Source organism: Camponotus vicinus, unplaced genomic scaffold (assembly GCF_025532165.1).
Source record: "Camponotus vicinus isolate PSW18456_S1 unplaced genomic scaffold, iyCamVici1.0 SCAF_5, whole genome shotgun sequence".
NCBI classification, from domain to species: Eukaryota; Metazoa; Arthropoda; class Insecta; order Hymenoptera; family Formicidae; genus Camponotus; species Camponotus vicinus.
In genome coordinates, this window is record NW_028141977.1 from 3,343,354 (window position 1) to 3,362,048 (window position 18,695).

At 24.4% G+C, this 18,695-nt stretch overlaps 2 protein-coding genes and 2 pseudogenes across 2 annotated transcripts in view; 3 read left to right on the plus strand and 1 right to left on the minus strand.

Annotated features, from left to right (window-relative positions):
* Window positions 1-2,950, plus strand: part of LOC145971855 (NADH-ubiquinone oxidoreductase chain 1-like) — a 3,539-nt gene extending 589 nt beyond the window's left edge. The window contains 2 exon segments of the mRNA XM_083099918.1: window positions 1,987-2,666; window positions 2,669-2,950. Of these exon segments, the coding sequence (XP_082956044.1) occupies window positions 1,987-2,666; window positions 2,669-2,950 (962 nt within the window).
* Window positions 2,951-3,066: 116 nt separating this feature from the next.
* On the minus strand, window positions 3,067-3,857 carry LOC145971932 (cytochrome b pseudogene; annotated as a pseudogene).
* Window positions 3,858-5,233: 1,376 nt separating this feature from the next.
* LOC145971856 (NADH-ubiquinone oxidoreductase chain 4 pseudogene) lies at window positions 5,234-6,013 on the plus strand (annotated as a pseudogene).
* Window positions 6,014-8,252: 2,239 nt separating this feature from the next.
* On the plus strand, window positions 8,253-9,571 carry LOC145972249 (very long chain fatty acid elongase 7-like). The gene is made up of 3 exons (XM_083100695.1): window positions 8,253-8,539; window positions 8,759-9,030; window positions 9,200-9,571. Exons 1-3 carry the CDS (start codon window positions 8,494-8,496, stop codon window positions 9,542-9,544), a joined length of 663 nt encoding a protein of 220 aa, XP_082956821.1. The 5' UTR covers window positions 8,253-8,493; the 3' UTR covers window positions 9,545-9,571.
* The last annotated feature ends 9,124 nt before the right edge of the window (window positions 9,572-18,695 follow it).

The window sequence follows — 18,695 nt, forward strand, 5'->3', positions numbered from 1 at the left end:
AAAAAATTTGGCGGTATTTAATATTTAGAGGAACTTGTTTGTTAAATTGATAATCCACGAGTAGAAAAACTTAATTTTATAATTTTATGTATTGTTGTTGAAAAATTATATTAGTAGATAAATAATTAGAAAATTTAATTAAATTATAAATCAAATCAAAATGTAGAATAATTAAGAATTTAAATGAGTTACAATTAATTAAATAATTAGTTTTTATAATTTAATTTATAAATAAAAGTGGATTTAAAAGTAAATTTATATAAATTTATAAGTTGAATAAATAATTTAAGTATGTACAAATTGCCCGTCATTTTCAATATATGAGAAAAGTCGTAACAGAGTAAATGTACTGGAAAGTGTATTTAGAGGAGTTTAAAATTTTAGTTTAATAAAAATAATTCATTTACATAGAATAGATTAATTTAATTTATATTAAAATTTTAATTATTGAGGAGTTAATTAATAAATAATAAATAAATTATATTGAGTAATAATGAATTTTTAGAGTTAATTAAAATTATAAAAAAGATAAATAGTTATAGTAATTAAATTAAAATAATTATTAATATTATAAAAAAAGTAATGTAAATGAATAATATGGGTGAGGGTTATTACATCATATAGATTAATATAAGTAAATTTAAATTATTGTATCTTTGGTATCAGAGTTAATTAAATAAAAATTTAAGATTTTAAAATATCTCGAAAAAAAAAAGAGTTAAATAATTATGAGAGTTAATGTAGTAAAATTATTTTAAATGATTATTTAGAGGAGATATTTTAGTCAAGTTTTTTGATATCTAGTTTTTTTTGATTAAATTTAATTTTAATATATAAATAAGTAATAAAGGTTAATTAAATGTATATATATATATATAATATATAATTAATTTAAGATTATTGATAAATAAAAAGTTTAATTTTATATAATAATGGTGATATATATTAAAAATTTATGGGATAAACTATAAATTTATATTAAAATTAATTTTATAGAATGATTTTAAAAATATTCATAAAATTTGAATTTTTTATAAATAATTTAATAATTTATAAATTTTTAATTAAAAATTTATAATTTAATTTAATTAAATAAAAAAATATTTAAAATAATAAAATTTTTAAAGTAAGAATGATTAAATTAGTATTAAAAATTAATATGAATATATTAGTGAAATTTAAAAATTTATTAGAGGAATTAGGCAAATAAGATTAGATATTAAGAGATTTAATTTTAAGTTCACCTGTTTAATAAAAACATGGTCTTATGTCTATAATATAAGATTAATTCTGCTCCATGATGATAAATTAAATAGCCGCAGTATATTGACTGTGCAAAGGTAGCATAATCAGTTGTTTCTTAATTAGGAACTGGTATAAAGGAATAAATGAAATTTAAACTGTCTTTAATATAAATTTAAAAATTTAAATTTTTAGTAAGAATGCTAAAATACGATTATGGGACGAGAAGACCCTATAGAATTTTATATAAAATTTTAAATAATATATTTTATTATTAAATTTATATTTTATATTTAGTTGGGAGGATTATTAAATTTAATTAACTTTAAGATGAAAAAATAACATTAATTTATGATTTATTTTAAGATGAATAAAATTTTTTAAAATTTTATGGTAAAATTAATTACCTTAGGGATAACAGCGTAATATTTTTAAAAAGATCTTATTAATAAAAATGATTGCGACCTCGATGTTGAATTAAAATAAAAATTAAATGGAGAAGTTTAATATTTTAGTCTATTCGACTATTAAAATTTTACATGATTTGAGTTTAGATCGGTGTAAGCCAGATCGGATTCTATCTATAATTATATAGAAATAATTTTGTACGAAAGGACTAATTATTTAAAAATTTTTTTTGGTAATGATTAATAATAAAAATAGTATTAATTACTTTGACAGATTAGTGTGTTAAATTTAGAATTTAATTATATATATTATATAAGTGTTAAATAAATATATAAGTAATAATTAATTATATATTGATATATGTTAAGTTAAATTTTTTAAGATTAGTTTTGTTAGTTTTAATTGTTATGGTGGGGGTGGCTTTTTTGACCCTATTAGAGCGAAAAATTTTAGGTTATATTCAAAATCGTAAAGGCCCTAATAAAATTGGATTTATGGGGATTATACAGCCATTTAGAGATGCAATTAAATTATTAAGTAAAGAGGTATTTTTTATTTTTAAGTCAAATTATAATTTATATTATTTTTCTCCTATGATTATATTTGTAATAATAATAATAATGTGAATTTTGTATCCTTATTTTACTAATATTTATTTTATAAATTATTCTCTTTTATTGATAATTATTTTTATATCAGTGAGGAGGTATATTGTTGTGTGTTTAGGTTGATCTGCAAATTCCATGTATTCAATAATAGGTTCAATTCGATCAGTGTCTCAAATACTATCATATGAGGTTAGATTTATTTTAATTATTTTAATTTTAATGATTATAAGAGAGAATTATTCATTTATAGATTTTATATATTTTCAATATTATATATGGTATATTATTTATTTATATCCTTTATTTATAATTTTTTATATTAGAGTTTTAGCAGAATTAAATCGAAGTCCCATAGATTTTATTGAGGGGGAATCTGAGTTAGTATCTGGTTTCAATGTTGAATATTTTAGGGGGGGGGGTTTACTTTAATTTTTTTAAGAGAGTATGGTATAATCATATATTTTAGTATAATAATAATATTTATTTTTATAAATATAATAGAATTATCATATATTTACTCAGTTATTATGATTAATTTAATATGTTTTATAATTATTATAATACGTGGATTATTACCCCGAATACGTTATGATGAATTAATATATTTATGTTGGAAGATTATTTTACCCTTGGTTTTATTATATATATGTTTAATTTTAGGATTTAAATTTATGTTGATAATTATGATTTAATTTACTTATAAGAATTAATATTAATTTATATTTATATTAAAGTTAATAGAAAATTTAAATTTCTTTATTATATTTTCAAAATATAAACTTTAATCAAGCTCATTAACTAATTTTAATAGAATAGAATTAAATCTCAAATTTTTAATATTATAATATTAAATAAAAAATAAATAAAATATATTATTGATAATAATTGTCTAATAATAATGTATGGATACTCGATGATTTGAGCTCCCGCTCACGTTAATAAAATGAAGTTATTTATATATATTCAATATATAAGTTGATTTATGGGGTATGTACTTAGTGAATTTAATTTAGAGTTAATTAGGGGGATAAAATATAAAATAATAATTGATGATATAAGAGCAATAACTCCGCCTAATTTATTAGGAATTGATCGTAAAATGGCATAAGCAAATAAAAAATATCACTCAGGTTGAATATGGATTGGGGTGATTATTGGATTGGCAGCATTGAAGTTATCTGGGTCTCTGAATATGTAGGGGTATTCTAAGTTAATAAGCATAAATAATAATAATATAATTATAAAGCCAAAACTATCCTTCAGGGTAAAGTAGGGGTGAAAGTAAATTTTAAATAAATTACTATTTAATCCTAATGGGTTTGAAGAACCAGTTTGATGTAGAAAGTATAAATGCATAATGACTAAGAATAAGATTAAAAAGGGAAGGATGAAGTGTAAAGAATAAAAACGATTTAAAGTAGCATTGTTAATGGAGAATCCCCCCCAGATTCATTGAACAATAATATTTCCTATATAGGGGATCGTAGATACTAGATTAGTAATGACTGTTGCCCCCCAAAATGATATTTGACCCCAAGGTAACACATATCCAAGAAAGGCCGTGGCTATGGATAAGATATAAATAGAAATTCCAACCATTCATGTGTTAATTAATTTAAATGAGTAATAATATATCCCTCGTCTAATATGAATATACATACAAATAAAAAATATAGAGGCCCCATTAATATGAATGTTGTGTATCAATCACCCTATATTAATATTTTGAATAATATGAATGATTCTATTAAATGCATAGTTAGTATTAGGGCAGTAGTGCATTGATAGTATGAATCCTCTGATAATCTGAATACTCAAAAATATTCCTAATAATGATCCAAAATTTCATCAATATGAAATATTGATTGGGGAGGGTAGTTTAATTAAAGATTTGTTAAAAAATGATATATTTTTATTCATAAAATTAATTAATTTTTCGAAGTGAAATAGATTTTATTGAACAAATTTTAATAATGCAAAAAAGGGAGAAAAGTAAATAAAATATCGACAGGGTTGTTAGGTTATTTATTGGATATTCATAAAGATTTAAGATATTATTAAAGTTTAATTTATTAATATTTATGATAGGTGAATTTTCATGAAATTTATATTTATAAATAAATAGATTTAAAGGCTTAAATTTTATTAAGTAATAGGAAAAGGTTATGTTGATTAAAAATAGAATAATTAAATAAAAGTTAATTTTAAGTTTAAATTGTTCATTTGAGATTAATCTAGAGAAATAAAGAAAAATAATTAATAGTCCTCTAATTATTATTAAAAATAAAAAAATTGATAAGATATAATTTAACTTTCATATGGATATATTTAAACAAATTAAAGACCTATAAATTAATAATATAATTATAATTATAACGGGGTGATTGGATATATTTATTAATAAAAATAAGATTATAAGAATTAATAAAATATGTAAAAAATAATTAATATAAGAGATAGAATATTTTATCATAAGTTATTTTAAGACAAAAAATAGTTTAATAATAAGAATATTAATTTTGGAAATTAAAGGTTACAATTATTTATATGGACATAGGTCTAGGCGTATATAGTGTATTTTTTGATGGGTTTATTTTTATCATATGATTTTTTAAAAATATTTTTAATTTACAAAATTAAGGTTTTAAATTAAACTACATATGAAATTTTGTAAAATTATAATTGATTTAATAATTTATATGTATTTGTGTATAATTATTTTTATGGGATTAATTTTTATATACAAATTTATATTGGTAGTTTTGATAATATTTGAAATAATAATTTTAAATCTTTCAATAATTATGTATTTAATTTATAGGATATTAAATTTAGAGTTATTTATAGTTTATTATTTGGTTTTTATAGTTTGTGAGAGGACATTGGGATTATCTTTATTAGTTTTAGTTGTTCGGTATCACGGTAATGAGTTATATTATATGTTTAATTTTAGTAAATTTTAATATGATAAAATTTTTTTTTTTTTATTTGTAAATTTTATAATAATTTATAATAAAAAAATTATATTTTATTATAATATTTATTTTTTAATAAGGTTAATTTTTTTGTTTAAATTTATGTTTAAAGATCTGATTTGAGTTAGGATTGGATTTTTGTGGAAGTTTGATTTTTATTCTTTTTATTTAATTTTATTAAGAATATGAATTTTGGGTTTAATATTAATAGTCATCCAATTACATAAGGAAACACTAATTAAATTGATAATTTTCATAGTGATAGGATTTATTTTAATTATATTATTTTTATTAAGAAATTTAATAATATTTTATTTAATTTTTGAGTTAAGTTTAATTCCTACTTTTATTATAATTATTTATTGGGGATATAATTTTGAACGGCTAAGAGCCTCATTTTATTTATTGATATATACAATATTTATTTCTTTGCCTTTGTTAGTGTATATTATAAAGTTATATGGGATTACACAGACTTTTGAGATAGAATTATTAAAAATAAATAGTTATGTTAATTTAAGATTAGTTGATTATTTAATTTTATTTATGGCTTTTGTAATTAAAATGCCAATTTTTTTATTTCATTTGTGATTACCTAAGGCTCATGTTGAGGCGCCGGTGTATGGGTCTATGGTTTTAGCTGCGGTTTTATTAAAGTTGGGGAGGTATGGTCTTTTACGATTTATTGAAATTTTTTATGTAAGATCTTTAAAATATAGTTATATTTTTATAAGTATTGGCTTTTATAAGTATTTTATAAGTATAGTTATATTTTTATAAGTATTGTAATAAATATGTTGAGATTTAACCAGCGCGCGATTTGTATCGGTTAATTGTGGTCTGTGAAGCTGGCACAACAATCTACGAATTATAAAAAAATACTAAGAGTTCTGATAGCACTTTTCATAGTTCTACAGTTCCTGATAAAAATTAAAAAGAGTTCCGCATTCCTTATATTAAAAAATCGAAATCGAAAAAATGTGCTAACTTCGCGAATCTAGCACGACACTCTTCCCTCTAAAGTATCAAAACGTGTTGAATATTATTATTTTTAGCAAGAGTTCCCGATAGTTCTGTTCAAGTTCAGCCTATATATGCAATTTCAAATCGATATTTCAAAAATTAATAATTTTTAAACAATTTCTAAGATTCTCGCCCAGTACGACATTCTTCCTCTAAAGTACTAATAAACCGCGTTAAAAATTATTATTTCTAATAACAGTTCTCGATAGTTCAGCCTATATATGCAATTTGAGACCGATATTTCAATAATTAGTAATTTTTTACGAATTTTTAATGTCCTCGACCAGCACGACACTTAGTAAAAATGTGTCGTGCTGATGATTTTCCGTAGTTTTAAGGACAGTTCTCGACAGTTCTATAAAAGTTCCATTCTTTGAAAACGTGTTTACGCAGAGTTCCGACCGTTTAATATTTTTTAAACAATTTTTTATTATTATCCAGCACGACACTCTCCCTCTAAAGTACTAAACCGCGTTGAAAATTATTATTTCTAATAACAGTTCTCGATAGTTCTGCTATAGTTCAGCCTATATATGCCATTTCAGACCAATATTTCAATAATTAATAATTTTTTACGAATTTTTAATGTCCTCGACCAGCACGACACTTAGTAAAAATGTGTCGTGCTGATTATTTTCCGTAGTTTTAGCGGCAGTTCTGGACAGTTATATATAAGTTCTATCTTTTAGAAACATTTTTACGTAGAGTTCCGACCGATTACTATTTTTTAAATAATTTTTTACAATAACCCAGCATGACACTCTTCCTCTAAAGTACTAAAACGCGTTGAAAATAATTATTTCGCGAAGTTAGCACATTTTTTCGATTTCGATTTTTTAATATAAGGAATGCGGAACTCTTTCTAATTTTTATCAGGAACTATAGAACTATGAAAAGTGCTATCAGAACTTTTAGTATTTTTTTATAATTCGTAGATTGTCGTGCCAGCTTCGCAGACACCCTAATTATCCGTTTCGTATACATTATGCAACTCCTTTTGTTAAATATTCTGTACTATAATCATTACCTCTTACACATGTTTAAATTATTTATTCTATGTCTAAATATTTTCTATATTTTATATAGAAAACTATTTCGCTGTAACTGTATATTTAATAATAAAATAAATATCATTTTGAATAAATATTAATATTGAATTTATTTGATTATATGAATTTATTTCATGTTATCTTATTATTTGATGTTTATTTGATATCACCTGTCTAGTCAATAATCTGTGTGACAAATTTAAGAGTTGTGATAGTTTTAGAATTATATCATTACAATAAAAGTTTTTCTTCTAATAAACGTAAGGTGTATTTGAAGTGAAAAACCTCAAGATACTATCCAATCAAGATGTTATCGTAATGTAAAATAATCTGCATTTCTTATTATTTTATTAAACAAATTAACACTTTTCAAAACAAGATAACACAATTAACCACAGTAAGATAATGAAAGAAAAAGCAAAAGCAAGATTTCTTATTTAGATGGAATATAATCAAGTGTAATTTAATAGTTAGATAAAATTCTGCAAGATAGTTGAAATTACTTCTTGTATTCAAAGTAATAACGTTTTCATTCAGATAATTCAATAAAATTGCATATGAAATATTAATGTCAATAATTTTTAATATTAATTTGCATAATGTATTATTGAAATTTTAATCTATTTCCAAATCCCCTTTGCATATAATAAATTCAATTATATAATTAATATTTTTGATACATAGTTTTGCTACAAAAAATCGCGCATATGCATATTTAATGTCATTATAGTACAATTTCGTTAATTCTTTTATTTCGTTACTTCTTATTCGATTCATTAAGTTTGTTTAGCTCTTCTTGTTTCTTTTTTTATAAATTATAGCTATATTATATTGGAAGTTTTTATTTAATATTATTACTCCAATAATATTTATTACATTTTTGTTTTCCGGAAAATCTGTATTTTTAACTGTTTTGACATTTTCTCTTTATTTTCAGGAAATGCACATATACATTTGCATACATATGTAAATTTTCTATAATATGGACTAAGTTTCAAGTACAAAGTTCTATCTTCTACTACTCTTCATAATAAAGTACTAGTAAGTTAATCAGACAGTGATAAATCAGAGTCCGACGAGTTTAGCAGTGAATGATTGACTTCTTAAATATCATCACAATTAAGTTTTCATCAAGTTCTTTTTGTATCTCTTTTTTTTCTCGAAGTACAAATCGGACATAATCACATAATGGACTTGTCTAAAAGATTTCGTTACTATTGGACGGAAATGGCAGGTGAGAATCATTAATATCAATGAATAATTGGACATTTTCTGCATTTCTAAATGTTAAGATTGATAGAAATATTATTCAAAGAGGGATTATTAATTTAAGCAATTCATTCATTATCCTGCATAAAACAAAGAAAATAAACAAAATAAGTAAAAAAGAGAAAAGTCTTAGTGCGCATTTTTCAAGAACAATATTTTTAAAAAGACGAACATATATTTTCAGATCCACGAACAAATGATTGGACTCTAATCAGTTCGATATACGAAATTCCATTTATATTAATTACATATTTATTGGTCGTCCTATATTGGGGTCCTCGATTTATGAAGAATAAGCGGCCTTATTCTTTAAAAATACTAATAAAGATTTACAATTTTTGCCAAATCATAGCAAATGTTTGGCTAGTGCGAGAACATTTAGCTGCCGGATGGATGAAGGATATACCGTTAACTTGCGTGCCTGTTACTTATTCTTATGAACCACGTTATTATAAGGTACGCAATTTTTTTTCTGTTTTTACAACAGAATTTGTTGTATATATATATACAACAAATTCTGTTAAAAATATGAATAATTAATAATTTCTTCAAGATGTACGAATTACATTTCTTACACAAGTATAACATACATATAATATATTAATATTTGAAATTTGATTCTCAGCTTAGTCAAATTCTGTGGTGGGTTCTACTACTAAAAGTAGCGGATTGCATAGAAACGGTAATGTTTATGCTCAGAAAGAAAGATAAACAGATTTCGTTCTTGCATGTATATCATCACGTATCGAGTGTGATGTTTGCTTGGTTAATAGTAAAGTACCAAGCTGGAGAAATGGCCACGTTCATCACGATGATTAATTGTAGCGTGCATGTATTGATGTATATCTATTATCTTCTCGCATCATTCGGACCGCGCGTCCAAACGATTATTAAGTCGATTAAACCTTACATCACCATTCTTCAGATGGCAAGTATCACTATTATAACCTTTTATATTATTAAAAATTAATTAATTATATTCTTAAAAAATTACAAAACTCATTTCTAAAAGATTATTTCAAGTATCAGCATATTTAAAAGATTGGAATAATTAAAAGATATAAATGTTTTAAATATTAATAAATAGAGTAAAAGATCAAAGAAAATAAAAAAGGAGAGAATATAACTATATAATAGATTTTATATTCATATCGTAAACAAATTCTTTTCACTTATTTATAGAAAAAATTAAAATAAGTTTTAATCAATTTTATGTTGATTTGTTTGTTATATAAATAGGTGCAGTTCTTTGTTCTTATACTCTACGCGATGCAAACTTTAATGCCAAGCTGTCATGTATCAAGTACTTTCGGCATTATATTTTTACTAAATGTGCTAATAAATTGGTTTATGTTTTATAAATTTTATCAACAATCGTACGTTTCACCAAAAGTGAAACAATAAAACAGAGAAAGGAGAAGATAATTACTAAAGAATATACATATACATATACATATATATATATATATATATATATATATATACATATATACATATATATAAAAGAATATTTCTATTATAAAAATGTATGATAAAAAAACGTTATAATAATTTATTTATCAAACTTCTGTGTGCATCTTAAATATCTATGCGGAGATAATTTTGTAAAATACATGATATATAATTATTCTATAAATATTTTGTTATCAGATATACTTATTGTATAAATAATATTTATTGCATTTATATATTTATTTTTTTGATTAGCATCTTTTATCTTTAACTGTCAAAAATCATAGAAATAAATAATTTATGATATATAAATATAGATAAACATAGTAACATTTATTAGCAATATAATAAAATTTATTGCTTAAGTCTGAATTTAAATGTTTAAAAAATAAAATTCAAATCTGACAAGCATCTTACATACAGAGGAAAAATGAATTCCTGTCCTATATTCGCATTCCAATTGAATCAACATGATGTAATAAATATGTTGAAATTTAACCAGCGCGCGATTTGTATCGGTTAATTGTGGTCTGTGAAGCTGGCACGACAATCTACGAATTATAAAAAGATACTAAGAGTTCTGATAGCACTTTTCATAGTTCTACAGTTCCTGATAAAAATTAAAAAGAGTTCCGCATTCCTTATATTAAAAAATCGAAATCGAATAAATGTGCTAACTTCGCGAATCTAGCACGACATTCTTCCCTCTAAAGTATCAAAACGCGTTGAATATTATTATTTTTAGCAAGAGTTCCCGATAGTTCTGTTCAAATTCAGCCTATATATGCAATTTCAGATCGATATTTCAAAAATTAATAATTTTTAAACAATTTCTAAGATTCTCGCCCAGTACGACATTCTCCTTCTAAAGTACTAATAAACCGCGTTAAAAATTATTATTTCTAATAACAGTTCTCGATAGTTCAGCCTATATATGCAATTTGAGACCGATATTTCAATAATTAATAATTTTTTACGAATTTTTAATGTCCTCGACCAGCACGACACTTAATAAAAATGTATCGTGCTGATGATTTTCCGTAGTTTTAAGGACAGTTCTCGACAGTTCTATAAAAGTTCCATTCTTTGAAAACGTGTTTACGCAGAGTTCCGACCGATTAATATTTTTTAAACAATTTTTTATTATTATCCAGCACGACACTCCCTCTAAGTCTAAAGTACTACGACGCGTTGAATATTATTATTCTTAGCAAGAGTTCCCGATAGTTCTGCTATAGTTCAGCCTATATAAGCAATTTCTGACCGATATTTCAATAACTAATAATTTTTAAATAATTTCAATAAATAATAATATAAAATGATATAATATAATAAAATCTGTTAATACCTTTTAACAAATCTATTTTTTGCCTTTTTTGTTGCTTAAAAATTTGAATACTTTTTTTTTATAATTATAATTCTGATTTTATTCAAAATTCCGAGTGATGTTCGATAAATTTTCTATCGCACAGAAAAAATTGTAAATTTAGAGCCTTCCTTTCACATATATATTATATATTTTATATTTATATAAATATTTTAAAAATTATACGAGAGTGTTGATTAAAATAGAAATAAATATTAATTAATGCACTTACATCTACTAAAAAGAAGATGATAAATGTATCAATTAAATGTAAATAATTATCTTATATTCTGATATAAAATTCTATATTTGTAATACGGTCTATAAATTATATTTTTTAATCTGTAAAGTCAAAAGAAATAGTTCTTCTCTGTCAATAAATTGTGACGATGGATCTGCATAACAAACTCCTTTTTTCTTAATATTAATCTTTAACGCTATTTATGAAAAAATATGTCATTGAATGTACAGATTAGAAACATTTTCTCATATTGCATAAATTCTAAGTAACATGCAACAGAATAAAGGCCGATATTTTTATAATTATTTAGTACAAATTACCCTTTATGCTTAATCGATAATTAATTCTGCAATATTAATTTTGATGACAGACATTTTTTATGGGAACACATATGTTAATAATTTGTCAGACTTCTAACTTTATATTTCTTTAAATAAAATCGTACAATTTATTACGTAAGAAACATCAATAAAGATAAGAGTAATGACATAAATATATGTAAATAAATGTTAATTTTACAACGCAAGAAATTACGTAAAAGAAGATTATGTTTATTAAATATGGAAAAGTCTTGCAATTGAGATATGTACATACAAATTAATATATTTATAATGTATATTAGTTAATAGGTAGGTAACGTAGGTAGGTAACATTTACGCATATTTTTACAAACTATATATTCTTAAATATTATCTATATTGCTAATTGTAAGTATATTGGCCGATATAAGAGGATACAATATATTAATTATTAATACTTAAATAAAATTAAACATTTCCATGTAAAAGATCAATCACAATCGAAATCAGTTTTTAAGTTACAGATCTGTTAATTATTTAATATAATGTTTTAAATAATAATGTTATATATAATGTTCTAAATAATATTACAGCAATTACTTAATAATAACTAATTATTAAATTTAGTTCTTTAATTGTAGAATCTCTAAAATTATACAATAAACAGTTTTATGCGTGAGTATATACAGGGTGGCCCATTTTAATCCATCCAGTTGAATATCTCGAAAACCAAACCCGGGAGAGAAAAATGTTTCAGACAAAAGTTGTTTGGTTTCGAGGGGCCATAAGATGGTGTCATTGGTTTTACCTTGAAGAGTCATTTGAAGGTCACGTGGAGGTCACCTCAATTTTTTTAAATGGAACACCCTATATATTTTTGCACATTCTTGTAGCTCATCCCGAGAGCTTTCCAAAACACTATAATTAAGTTAGTTTACATTAAATACTTTCCGAGTTATGAGGCTTGAAATAATTTCGTAATTTTACATAAACCGTAAAATATCTTGTAAAATATTCATTTTTCGATTATCTTACCTTAATACTTTTACGTACAAAATAATGAGAGGAATCAACTGGTGTAAAAAAAACACATAGTTGTTTTGAAGAAAAAATATGTAATTTGCAATTAACAATTCCATATTTTTTCTTAAAAACAACTGTGTTTTCATTACACCAATTGATTCCTCTCATTATTTTGTACATTGCATTATGTATTTAATTAATTATGAGTCCTTTTAATAAATATTCTTAATAAATAAGAATATATTCTTAATGAATAAGAATATATTCTTAATTTGTGACTTCTACGCCGCAACTCGATTTTCGTGTGCGCGACATGTTTCTTCATTTGCCGCTACGCGGCGACACCACTCTTAATTTTTCTCGTATTCAATATTTATCATGAAATGTATATAAAGGACTTGTATTAACGTAAGATCTAAAGTATATTTTTTTCCCTTAGCAGTAGTGCGAAAGAGAGGACGCTGCTCACAGGTTCTCTGTGTGCACGTGAGCCGCATCCTCTTTCTGACATTCACTGTTTATCAGTTTAATTTCGAACTGAATTTAAAATAATTTATTTAATAATCTGGATTCCTTGTTGGGATTCAGAATATTAAACAGATTATTTGAAATTAGGCGGAAAAAAACTTTTAGACCAATAATTAAATTTATTTGACTTCAACAAAATTTATTAAATCCAAAAAATACAATATTTTTCTCTGTATATTAAGAATATCTCTTTAGAAGATTTTCCTCTTAACTTAAGAGGATCCTCTTGGCGCCTATTTTAGTGGTATATATTCTAAAGATAAGTGGCATATTCTTAAGTTAAGAATATAATTTTTTCGGTGTACTCTTAGTGTACTTAATTTTCAGATCTGATAATATTTATTCATATATGATATCATATATGACTATATTTGGCAAAACATAATTAGATATTGACAAAATCCATATATGGCCAATTTTATATGGACTTTTTTTTCCCGGGAAAATTTACTAAATTTTCTATTATTATCGCAATGAACTACGTCACGAGCTCGAGCTTTATCAATCAACAGGATAGGACTCGCGCAGATTTATCTATAGGCCCCTACCGACAGATCTGATCAACGGAAGCTTTTCGATCAGATATCCGGGACGGAACGGTTAATAAGAGGTCCTGTTTGTCAATCGATATCCAAACTAGTCGACACTCCGCCGGGAAATTCCTGGCGTAGTGCTCGTAAATTTTGCGAGTACTGAGCGAGCCAAGCTTCGTTTAACGGCTCGATTATTGAAAATAAAGAAACGCAATCAACGTGATCGAGTGTTCGTATCGTCGTAAAATATAAAATAAGGACGAAAAACCGAAAAAACCTCCTATTAAGAGATTTGCATAATTTTTTTGTTAATTAAAATCTAAATAAAAATTTCCAGATTATGCAATAGTAACGAATAAACACGCAATACGTGTATCTTAGTCTATTAGCTCTTGATAATGTAAAATTATAATGATATAAAAAGCAATTATATTGGCAAACGACTTGGTCAATGAAATAAGATAAGTGTATTTTATGCAATAATACAAAAACTTACGTAAAGGACTTCCATTTACATTTTCATATCTACATCACTATTAACAATGGATACACTATCATTAAATCTATCGATGCAATTATTTCAAATTATCTGGGCAAACTGAAACGACATGTAGACATTATGCAATTTATATTAGCATATTTATATAACGAATTATTTTACATTTTACATTTTTATATTCAATTCAATGTTAATAATTGATAAATTATTATTAAGTTTATTTGTGCAGTTATTTTAGAAAGTTCATTTTCTATATATATATATATATATATATATATATATATATATATATATATATAATATTTATTATTATTATTATTATTATTATTATTATTATTAAAGCTACGTATACATATTCGATATATTAAAGCAGTAGAAATACATATTTAAAAATTCAGTTTTGAAATTTAACACTTTAACTTTTTATGTAAAACGTTATTTCAAAATCTGCATTGATTTTTATGATTCATAAATTTTTATTATTGACTTATACGTTAAAAGTATGCATCAAAATTTTCTTCCTTCTTAAAATAAAATTACGCAATTGTTCCATAAGAATATATTTCTTATAAATGCAGATTTTGAAATAAAGTTTTACATAAAAAGTGTTAAAGTGTTAAATTTGAAAACTGAATTTTTAAATATGTATTTCTACTGCTTTAATATATCGAATATGTATACGTAGCTTTAATAATAATAATAATAAATATAATAATATATATATATATATATATATATATATTTAATAATAATAATATACGTAGCTCTAATAATAATAATAATAATAAATCCATACCACATAATTTGATTCAACTTTTAACTTGTACATATTATATATGGATCGATACGGTCGATCCAAATAACTGACATCTATGTACTGATCAATTTATTAAAATTGCAGTCGATAATCTCTCGTATGATAAAAAGTTTGACACAGGAAATAAAACTCACCCTGTATATATAAATACCGCCATCGCCGGCGAATAGCGGCGCATAGCTTGATAGCTATAGTCCCGGATCGTTTATATTACAAACAAATATATCTCCAATAAAATGTAAAATCTTAGACATTATGTAATTAAATATTTAGTCTGTGTTTGATTACGAGTTGGCACACCAAGTCATAACTTACTTCGATTTGAAAACTGTGCGATTTAAAATTTGCGCAAGACGTTTTTTTTAATTATATACATTATATAAAAAATGTTTTAGGAATTAAAGGAATCCTAATTCTCATTTAGGACTGATTCTAAATATTTTAAAAATCAAGTTTCTCTGAATAAAAATAAAATACGTTTTAATTTCTTAGGGGGGATTTATGTATAATATTTCTACAATATAAGATTGATTTCATGGCAAATATTATTTCAAATTTACAAGTTGCTCATGAATTGCTTTTAAATATTTGGCTAATTGTAATTATTAATTTCATATTTAGTTTTGATATTTTATTTTTTAGTATTTTTTATAGGAAAATTATTTTTTGAGGTTTTATTATTTTATAAAAATGATTTTTTAGAGTGAAAATTACTGTAAATTGTTTTTAAGGACTTTTTTATTAGATATTTTGTTGCATACAAGGTAAAATATTTTTTATGTACTTGGCGTATTTTTTTTACCTTTGTAAAGTTTTTTTAGAGGGTTATCATACCTTTTTGTAAAAATTTATATTCTTTCTGTAAATTAATTTTTAAGGGAAAACTTTTGTAAATTATTTTTAGGGACATTTTTTTATTAAACGTTTTGTTGCAAGATGAAATATTTTTTATATACTTGGCGTAATTTTTTTTACCTTTGTAAGATTTTTTTAGAGTTATTCTATATATAATTTTGTATTAGTTATAATTATATATGCGTAGTTATGAATATGATTTTTTGTCTGCAGTCATAAATATAAATACGCAAAAAGATTATCTATTTATATAATTATATATATAAATATAATTATTGTATAATTTATAATTATATATGTTTATATGTACATAGTAATATGTAAATTATAAACGTGTAATCTCTTTCGGTGCAACCATATTTATGATTACGCAGACAAATATAATAAATACCTATGTAACCATAATTGTAGTTACACAAAAAGCTATGCATAAACAGTGTTACGTCCGGTGGACTCCACGATTCTTTTTTTTCTTCGAAACGAAATCGTGGAACAAAAAAATCAAGAATCGGCTTGCATTTGAAACACAAAGCGAACCTTCTTAAGAATAATGATAGCGCATAGAAGAACGCAACCTAACCCGCGTATATAACCATTTAAACCTAGCAAATCTAATACTGAGAATGGCCAGTCGAGATAGCGTTAACGAAACTCTAAACAAATTTGTGAATTATGAGACGCAAAGTTGTTATAAGAGATCTCAAGCGCCCAGTATTTATTGGTACGACTTTACTCTCGAAACAGCTCTATCTCAAGAATTTTTAAAACAAAGATCTGCTGTTCCTCGGGAAGATTGTCAAAATCTAAACATACGGGAATATTCTTGAAATTGATAGTGCACGTGCGCTCATTCGACAGGCCACCCTCAAGCGTTCTCCGAATCATTAAATCATCAAACGATAAGATAATTAGCTCACTTCCACTCTCTACTAGATGGAGCTAAGTCTCGAGGCAAAGGGCTTGACCAATTAAAATCTTAAGAAACGCCTCTCCTCCCAAAAATCAGCCTCCTTGACCTTAAGAAGGGAGTAATTGAAATTATTCCATTCGCCCAAAAAAGATTTCCACCATCCAGTAAGGAGGAGAAGTAATAACTTTAAAAAACGCGAGCGCAAGGCGCGACACACAGTTCAGTACGCTAATTTTTCCGACGATTCGCAGTGCAGTTGACAGTTCAGTTCACAGTTCCAGTCATAATTTGATTCAAATTATATAGCCTCGGGGATCCTTTCTTGCGTTATGCAATTGAGTTATTACTCTGTCTTATATCTCAGTGAAAATGGTTTTGTTAAGATTTAATTGTGCATAACATCGTGTATAAGTGGATATTTATCGAAAATCTTCTGGTGAATATCTCCATTAGCCAGCTTTTCATGCTATAATTGCGAAGCACCGATCTCAGCCATTACAATTTTATCAACACGCTCATTCTTGTGATGTCAACGAGTAGTGAGTAAAATGGAGTAATTTTTTACTTTTTCCCTTTCACATATTTTATTATCTCACCATTTAAATTGAAACATTTTCTCTTTTTTTTATTTATTTACTCCTATTAAACGTTTTATTTCTTTTATTTTCTTTCTTTTTATTTTATTATTCAACATAAATCACCTTACTCTTTACAGTTTATTTATTTTCACCATTAATTATTACATTTCTCTGTTTCTTGTCTTACTCCTTCTGTTATTTATTTTTTGCGCATTCCTCACATCTTTATTCGCTCTGGATTTCTGAATAGACATCCGCGAATACTCCTTAATTCTTATTTCTCCTTAGTTGTCCTTTTTTGATTTATTCAGCGAGAATTTATATTGTTTTCTATCTTTTTATCTCGTTTCAGCCTTTCTTTATATATATATATTTAACTCTCCATTTCTATTTTTTCCTTACGCCCTTTCATTTTCTTTTAATTTCCTATCCTTATATTATTATTTTTTTTTCTCTTTATATTATTTCTCTTTGTATTATCACTACTTTTTGGAGAAACCGTTGGAATAGATGAATAATTTTCGAACTTATTGTTAGACTTGGCGAATCTCTTATCTTAATTTTATCATTGTATTTTAATTTAATTGTTAGTTGTAATTTCCCACTCAACAATATAACTGTTACATAACATGTAACAATTATATTGTTGAGTAGGAAATTATAACTAACAGTTATATAATTGTTATTTAGTGTCTGCTGGGTGTGTTTCAGCGAATTTAGAAAATTTTAATTCTAATTATAACATATATGCGCAACCGACGAATTCTATACTTCCTTTAATGAGTAAGCGTTATTATTTTTATTACACATTCACTTTTTATTTTTGTCTTATTTCTTATATTATATTAATTATATATATTGTAATAACCAGTCAGAATCTAATTCTTAACGTAAATTCCTCGCTGTACATTCTAACTGATGACCTCCGAACAATTGTAACACCCGCGAGAATATATACATACACACAGATACCCACACACACACATAGTTATAAGCGCTAATATGTATTTTTTCATTCTT

Bases quoted from the DNA above. Each gene is read 5' to 3' on its own strand.
- LOC145972249 (XM_083100695.1), top strand. From the start codon at position 8,494: ATGGACTTGTCTAAAAGATTTCGTTACTATTGGACGGAAATGGCAG. The intron at 8,540-8,758 runs GTGAGAATCATT...ATATATTTTCAG, and splicing joins CTATTGGACGGAAATGGCAG to ATCCACGAACAAATGATTGG. The intron at 9,031-9,199 runs GTACGCAATTTT...TTTGATTCTCAG, and splicing joins ATGAACCACGTTATTATAAG to CTTAGTCAAATTCTGTGGTG.